We start from the raw sequence: 9,075 nt of genomic DNA, 5'->3' as shown, positions 1-9,075 counted from the left end.
AACAGGTGGGGCTCTGAATGACAGGTCGCCACTGGTCAGGCCACATGTAAGACCAGGGTGCTTGTTACAGTGAGATACTGTTCTGGTACTGCAGATACATTTTATTTCTGTTTTACATTCTGTCCAGTATTATCCATTAGAAGGCAATGCAGTGTGTTTATATGAGACACACATTGCTCCATCAAGCAAGGTTTCACTTAATTTCTATTTCTACATAAACACACATCAATCTCATAGATTCTCTGCAACTGCATCTAACTTGTCTTTCAACTTCTGTAATCTACATAATCACTTGGCATCATGACTCAATTCAAATGGATAAATTGTCAAAATAAAAATATATCAATGATATAAATCCTTTTATTTTAATTGGTTAGCTTTGATTTGATTTAGAAAGATGGAAAGATTTATCTCACAGTCCTATTAACAGGAATTTAAACTTGTTCAAGAACTGTACATGTGATTGCAGGTGTGGGAGGCGACATGATTTCTCTAATCAGGAAGTTCAAGCGGTGACAACGCTTTTATTTATTTTTTAATTTATTCAACGATTGATGTACCACAAATAGGGTATGCTATTATGTCTATTGTTAATGTACTAATTCAGGTTAAGTAGTCATTTTCATATTTGCTTGTGGCTAGATTTCGGATGTCTGATGTTCCGTCATATAGAGATGATGATTGAACAATATTTTGGAAATGACTGGCATTACATGATTTCAACATAGAACCACAAGATTTGTAAGCAAATTTAAGTTTCAACACTTGCAGAGTCTTGCACATTTTGGGATTACCACTGAATTGTGGTTAAGCATTAACACATTGAAGTTAACATTTAGGACAGTTTAAATTCGAGTCTACTTTGCGTTTGATATCCGCCATTATGACTCAGCCATGAACATGTGCATTTTTTCGACAACAGCCCCATCCATGACCGGATAGATCTTCAGAGGACACATGAACGTTTAATTATGGAAGGTAGGCATGTCCTTTTTTTACATGATAACTTTAAAAGCATCACTCTTTCCTTTTTTCTAAACTTTACATTTATTTGTATTACAGCTGGGCAGTTGGCAGAACCCACCAGGTATGGAATAGATAAAACAATCATGGTGCTACACAGTTTTCTTGATTTGGAATGTTATTTCAAATGTCTTTATTACTATAAAGTATTTGATTAATCAGAATATGTCACTGTCAAAAAATCTGATATTGTATGCAAAACAGAATGGGTTAAAGCCAATGTATATTTCTGTGTTTCTACATTTTCCAGCACTGATGATATGATTAACCTGAGTTACCTATTGGCTGGGGGAAGCTATGGTGCATACCAGTTCAGCAATACTTGTGTTCTAGACTCCATTTTGGCTGGAATTCATGTTCTTGCCAAAATGTATCCCCAAATTCGAGATTTGTTCACGAGGGATAACAAAATCAATACGGTTATACGTTTCCTAGACTTTGCCAAGGTCAATGAGGCAAAGGCACTGTGGCTTATTAACTTGAGCCTTCGTAAGGAAGAAAACCTCATGCAAAATGAATTTGTAGATATCAGAGGTTATGTTAGAGACCACTTGACAAACTTCACTGAGCTGGTATGTGCCAGCTTCGACTATGATGACTCGCAATCAAGCTCCACACCATGTGACACAGTTCTCAACAACATATTGAGGTAATTGTTCATTAGGTGTGCTTGCTGAAGGCAATGCACAACTCTAGATTTCTTACATACTCATATTATTATTATTTGATTTCTTTAGTCCAATCTAGAGCTAAAATAATTTATGCTATTAACATGAAACCAACTTTAAAAAGTACAGACTGGCCCAACTTAGATTGCTTGTGAAAGTATTTTTTTTTATAGCGTTTACACTTTTTTTGAACTATAATTATATTTAATTAAATGAGCTCCCAATCCATTTCAAAGATCATAGACTTGAATGGTAAAAAATAAATACAAAATTCTAGACCTTTCACCGTTTAAGCTATCCAAACCAAAGTTGACCACAGCCACAAAACTACTGACCACAACCACACAACAATTGACCATAACTAGTAACCAAAATGACTGACCACACAATGACTGAACCACAGAACTACTGACCACACTTACTTGAACACAAATACTGCTCTGGTCCAGCTCTGGTCCTGAGCATAGCTAGAAGTTAGCTAGCTCTGGTCCGCACTAACTTGCTCTGGTCCAGGGTGTAAATAGTTGCTAGCTACCTCTGGTCCCTATTAGCGGTGGTTTAGCTCTGATCTGCACTAACAAGCTCTGGGCCAGCTCTGGTCCAGGGTGTAGCTAGCTAGCTTTGGTCCATACTAGCATTGGTCTAGCTCTGGCCCGCACTAGCTCTAGTCCAGGGCCTAGCATTGGCCTAGCTCTGGTCCACACTAGCTCTGCTCCAGGGCCTAGCATTGGCCTAGCTCTGGTCCAGGGCCTAGCATTGGCCTAGCATTGGTCTACCTTTGGTCTGCACTAGCTCTGGTCCAGGGCATACAGACTGACTCGACTTACATTTCTTCAATAAAGCTTTATGCTAGAATTGACCACAGTCACTTCTAATACCACTGCTATTGCATTAACTACCACTACAGCTACTGACCACACAACTACTGACCACACAACTACTCACCAGAACCACACAACTACTGACCACACAACTACTCACCAGAACCATACAACTACTGACCACACAACTACTGACCACACAACTACTCACCAGAACCATACAACTACTGACCACACAACTACTGACCACACAACTACTCACCAGAACCATACAACTACTGACCGCACAACTACTCACCAGAACCATACAACTACTGACCGCACAACTACTCACCAGAACCATACAACTACTGACCACACAACTACTGACCACACAACTACTCACCAGAACCACACAACTACTGACTGCAAACACACAACTACTGAACACAGCTACTGACCGCACAACGACTCACCAGAACCACACAACTACTGACCACACAACTACTGACCGCACAACTACTCATCAGAACCACACAACTACTGACCACACAACTACTAAACCACACAACTGCTGTCCACAACTACTGACCACACGACTAATTACCAAAACTACTCGTTAAGTGTGCCTTGAATTCTAAATAAATCACTGACAGTGTCACCAGCAAAGCACCATCACACCTCCTCCTCCATGCTTCTCGGTGGGAACCTCACATGGAGAGATCATCCGTTCACCTACTCTGCGTCTCAGACACGGCGGTTGGAACCAAAAGTCTAAAATTTGGACTCATCAGAGCATAGGACAGATTTCCACCGGTCTAATGTCCATTACTCGTGTTTCTTGGCCCATGCAAGTCTCTTCTTCTTTTTGGCGTCCTTTAGTAGTGATTTCTTTGCAGAAATTTGACCATGAAGGCCTGATTCACTCAGTCTCCTCTGAACAGTTGATGTTGAGATGTGTCTGTTACTTGATAAATGTGAAGCATTTATTTGGGCTTCAATTTCTGAGGCTGGTAACTCTACTGAACGTATCCTCTGCAGCAGAGGTAACTCTGGGTCTTCCTATCCTGTGGTGGACCTCATGAGAGCCAGTTTCATCATAGTGCTTGATGGTTTTTGTGACTGCACTTGAAGAAACTTTCAAAGTTCTTAACATGTTCCGTATTGACTGACCTTCATGTCTTAAAGGAATGATGGACTGTTGTTTCTCTTTAATTATTTGAGCTGTTCTTGCCATAATATGGACTTTTACCAAATAGCCCTATCTTCTGTATACCACCCCTACCTTGTCACAACACAACTGATTGGCTCAAACGCATTAAGAAGGAAATAAATTCCACAAATGAACTTTTATCAAGGCACACCTGTTAATTGAAATACATTCCAGGTGACTACCTCATGAAGCTGGTTGAAAGAATGCCAAGAGTGTGCAAAGCTGTCATCAAGGCAAAGGGTGGCTACTTTGAAGAATCTAAAATATAAATATATTATGATGTATTTAACACTTTTTTGGTTACTATATGATTCCATATGTGTTATTTCATAGTTGACATGTCCACTATTATTCAACAATGTAGAAAATAGTAAAAATGAAGAAAAACCCTTGAATGAGTAGGTGTGTCCAAACTTTTGACTGGTACTGTAAGTATTTAGACCCTTTACTCAGTACTTTTTTGAAGCACCGTTGGCAGTGATTACATCCTCGCGTCTTCTTGGGTATGGCGCTACAAGCTTTGCACACCTGTATTTGGGGAGTTTCTCTCATTCTTCTCTGCAGATCCTCTCAAGTTCTGTCAGGTTGGATGAGGAGCATTGCTGCACAGCTATTTTCAGGTCTCTCCAGAGATGTTTGATTGGGTTCAAGTCCGGGCTCTGGCTGGGTCACTCAAGGACATTCAGAGACTTGTCCCGAAGCCACTCCTGCGTTGTCTTGGCTGTGTGCTTAGGGTCGTTGTCCAGATTTTCATCAAGGATCTCGCTGTACTTTGCTCTGTTCATCTTTCCCTCGATCCTGACTAGTCTCTTAGTCCCTGCCACTGAAAAACATCCCCACAGCATGATACTGCCAACACCATGCTTCACCGTAGGGATGGTGCCAGGTTTCCTCCAGACATGACGCTTGGCATTCAGGCCAAAGAGCTCAATCTTGGTTTCATCAGACCAGATAATCTTGTTTCTCATGGTCTGAGAGTCCTTTAGGTGCCTTTTTGCAAATTCCAAACAGGTTGCCATGTACCTTTCACTGAGGAGTGGCTTCTGTCTGGCCACTCTACCATAAAGGCCTGATTGCTGCAGAGATGGTTGTCCTTCTGGAAGATTCTCCCATCTCCACAGAGGAGCTCTGTCAGAGTGATTGCTCAGTTTGATCGGGCGACCAGCTCTAGGAAGAGTCTTGCTGGTTCCAAATTTCTTCCATTTAAGAATGATGGAGGCCACTGTGTTCTTGAGGACCTTCAATTCTGGAGACATTTTATCTTTATTCCCAGTCATGTGAAATCCATAGATTAGGGCCTAAAGAATTTCTCAATTGACTGATTTCCTTATATTAACTGTAACTCAGTTAGATCTTTTAAAAAGTTGCATGTTGCGTTTATATTTTTGTTCAGTGTATGTAAAAGAACAACAAAGAAAGCCACTGGAAGTTTGGGAAGAACATATAGTATGAAACCACCAAAAACATTGTTTCAACAATAACTTTATAGTTAATGATCTCCTTAAAATGTGTTTTATAGGAAGTTTGAGGATTACGGTGATGTAAAACCCTTAGGCACTTCTCGTCATGAACCCAAACTCATCCTGGTAGACATTGATGACCGGATGTGTATCCTACCTCCCCTCTCCATCACTGATGATTATGAAAGGTACTAACTATACTGTATGTAGCAGGTTAAAGTCAGCCCTCGTGATATCTCTCAGCTAGATTGATCCACTGCCTTAGACTAGTCTGTATTATGTGATGTTATTTCAGAAGATCTACAGTACTTTAATGCTTAAGGACCACAATGCAGGTTCAACTGATATAACCCACTGGCCTCAATGTTTCAGGACATACGAGCTCCAGTTCCTCCTGATGGGACAGAGTACACCCCTGTCCAACCACATGGTCCTGTTCCTGTGCACTCAGCTGACTGGCAGATGGATGATCTATGACAACATGAAAACACCCCTGGTCCAGGACATTGGTGTGAGTGAACTACAGAGAGCTACAGAGAGGGAAAAGTATGTTTCCTATCTTGCTGCTTATGTGAAGAAAGAATAATAATAAGGCTGCTTCGGGACTCAAGGGCATCCTCTTTAGATTTTAGCTCTGTATTTCCGAGATCCTGTCCCAACTACAACTATTGGTATAATAAAAAAATCCCCATAAAATTCTGTCAATTTAAGATAGAGATGTTTTTTTGCATTGGATGTGTCTCAATCCACCGCATATGCCAATGTCACTCTTCCGCATCGGTGGTAAAGGTGACAGAGCTTGAGCGGTGTTTGTCAGACCATGAAACATCCCGAAAATCGATCTTTTCACAAAATCGTCTGTAGTGTCTGAACAGTTTAGCCTATAAAACTATTATAACCCCTCTATTGAAAGATGAGACTCTCGCGAACACAATGGTATTTGCCGTTTGGGTCACGTCTGAAGTCGGTACAGCCGATCTGCCAACATCTGTCTGTAGTGTCCAGTTTGGGGTACACACAAGTACTTCTCTGTGGAAAGGTGACATGCCTCACAAGACTCCTCTGAAGGTCTCCCGGTACCAGTTGAAAAAATTACTGGAAGTACACTACCATTCAAAAGTTTGGGGTCACTTAGACATTTCCATGTTTTTGAAAGAAAAACACATTTTTTGTCCATTAAAAAACCATCTTATTGATCAGAAATACAGTATAGACATTGTTAATGTTGTAAATGACTATTGTAGCTTGAAACGGCAGATTTTGTTATGGAATATCTACATAGGTGTACAGAGGCCCATTATCAGCAACCATCACTCCTGTGTTCCAACGGCACGTTGTGTTAGCTAATCCAAGTTTATAATTTTAAAAGGCTAATTGATCATTAGAAAACCCTTTTGCAATTATGTTAGCACAGCTGAAAACTGTTGTTCTGATTAAAGAAGCAATAAAACTGGCATTCTTTAGACTAGTTCAGTATCTTGAGCATCAGCATTTGTGGGTTCGATTACAGGCTCAAAATGGCCAGAAACAAAGTACTTTCTTCTGAAATTAATCAATCTATTCTTGTTCTGAGAAATTAAGGCTATTCCATGCAAGAAATTGCCAGGAAACTGAAGATCTCGTACAACGCTGTGTACTACTCGCTTCACAGAACAGTGCAAACTGGCTCTAACCAGAATAGAAAGAGTAGGATGCCCCGGTGCACAACTGAGCAAGAGGACAAGTACATTGGAGTGTCTAGTTTGAGAAACAGAAGCCTCACAAGTCCTCAGCTTCATTAAATAGTACCTGCAAAACACCAGTCTCAACGTCAACCGTGAAGAGGCGACTCCGGAATGCTGGCCTTCTAGGCAGAGTTGCAAAGTAAAAGCCATATCTCAGACTGGTCAATAAAAAGAAACAATTAAGATGGGCAAAAGAACACAGACACTGGACAGAAGAACTCTGCCTAGAAGGCCAGCATCCCAGAGTCGGCTCTTCGCTGTTGACGTTGGGACTGGTGTTTTGGAACACCGGAGTGATGGTTGCTGATTATGAGCCTCTGTATGCCTATGTAGATATTCCATTAAAAATCAGCCGTTTCCAGCTACAATAGTCATTTACAACATTAACAATGTCTACACTGTATTTCTGATTAATTTCATGTTATTTTAATGGACATTTTTTTTCTTTTCTTTCGAAAACAAGGACATTTCTAAGTGAACCCAAACTTTTGAATGGTAGTGTACATATGGATACTGTTTAGTGCCAAAAATAAGGGGTTAAATACGTAAAAAATGTTTAAAAAAATATTAAGTATATAAAAAAATATTAATGTTTCGTGATCTATCTTATATCTCGCCGATATAGGACAGACATTTCAGAACAAACTTCCTTTAAAAAAAATTTGGAGGGACTATCTGTTGTTCCATGCATTGAATCTGTTACTCAATGCGTTTGAATGGGCTAATAGCAGTAAGGCCCAAACTTATTTTGTATCAAAAATATTTTTACAATATTTTGGGGGGATACTTCAAGGGGTCTTAAAATTCTAGATCAAATAGCTAAATGATCGTAGGGTATGACCTTCTTAAAACAATTCCATGTAGCTTAGTAGAACCTCCGCCCCCATGACTGTACGTCACTTTGGATAAAAGCATCTGCTAAATGGAGTTTAACTTATTTTCGTGTTATTTTTATAATGTTACTTAATGTAATAAGCTCTTCAGACTGCTCTTATTTTATGTTGACAGCTGTTATAGACAGGAATCACATACAAGATTGACTATTGTTTAGTGTTGTCACAGAGAGAGGTCTAAGAATGCATTGCTATGGAACCTTTTATTCCTGCAACTATGAACATTAATTTTACAATAATTTTGGTCCTGTCGCACAGACGAGCTACTATAACAGGAAGAAAGTCATTAATTGACACTCTAGATGTTTTTAGATGTTTGTTCTGTTTGAATAAGCTTAGCTATCACTAACAAGCAGTAGCTCGTTTCATATGGCCAGTATTAATATGTTTACCCTTTATTACTGATAGTTTCTTTGCCAGTTCATTTGATGTTTCCTTTATATATTCTGTACTACAGTATATGGTCACACTGTACAGAACTGTGAATAAGTATGTGAACCCCTGCACTGCTTTCACATTTTAAATGGTGAAATATTTGTTTAAATAAAAAAGAATACAATATTGAGATGTCTTGTGTTAATAAGTATGTGAACCCCTGAGTCAATACTTGATGAAAGCAAAAGTTAGTGTTGATAAGGGACAGAATGCGGTCGGACCATCAAATAATTGGCATATATATTGCTCTTACAGAATTTCCACATGTGCGAGGATATTGGAAACTTGTTTTTAACTAGGACAGAAGAATTTATAACACACTTTTTCCGACATAACATAGGTACAGTAGAGCCCTTATTGTATGGGACACTTTTAAATGTGCCTTTAGAGGCCATGCAATTCAGTACTCATCTCTAAAACAAAAGCAATTTAGGTAAAAAGAGTCCATATTAACAAAGGAAATGGAAGGACTAATAGTACAGATAGATAGCAATAAAAACTGTACCGTAGAGGCACAGGATAAGTTAGAGGGGAAAGAAATGGAGGAACTTATTCAAGAAAGATCAAGTGTAATATATTATTTAAAAAATTAAGCGAACTTGAAGGAATATGGAGGGAAATGCAACCGTTAACCACTCCTACAAAAATGGTAGATTATCAGATACTTACAGTGGGGCAAAAAAGTATTTAGTCAGCCACCAATTGTGCAAGTTCTCCCACTTAAAAAGATGAGAGGCCTGTAATTCATTCATCATAGGTACACGTCAACTATGACAGACAAAATGAGAAAAAAAATTCCAGAAAATCACATTGTAGGATTTTTAATGAATTGATTTGCAAATTATGGTGGAAAATAAGT

General features: G+C 39.2%; 1 protein-coding gene across 1 annotated transcript; it reads left to right on the top strand.

The window, feature by feature from the left end:
* Window positions 1-697: 697 nt before the first annotated feature.
* On the top strand, window positions 698-6,376 carry LOC106571549 (uncharacterized). The gene is made up of 5 exons (XM_045695745.1): window positions 698-978; window positions 1,063-1,087; window positions 1,274-1,672; window positions 5,224-5,352; window positions 5,537-6,376. The coding sequence occupies exons 1-5, from the start codon at window positions 972-974 to the stop codon at window positions 5,748-5,750; spliced, it is 774 nt and encodes a 257-aa protein (XP_045551701.1). The 5' UTR covers window positions 698-971; the 3' UTR covers window positions 5,751-6,376.
* Window positions 6,377-9,075: the final 2,699 nt, after the last annotated feature.

Source organism: Salmo salar, chromosome ssa15, assembly GCF_905237065.1.
Source record: "Salmo salar chromosome ssa15, Ssal_v3.1, whole genome shotgun sequence".
In the NCBI taxonomy this organism is placed as follows: domain Eukaryota; kingdom Metazoa; phylum Chordata; class Actinopteri; order Salmoniformes; family Salmonidae; genus Salmo; species Salmo salar.
Note: the sequence above shows the minus strand (reverse complement) of the source record. Positions and strands in the feature narration are given on the sequence as shown.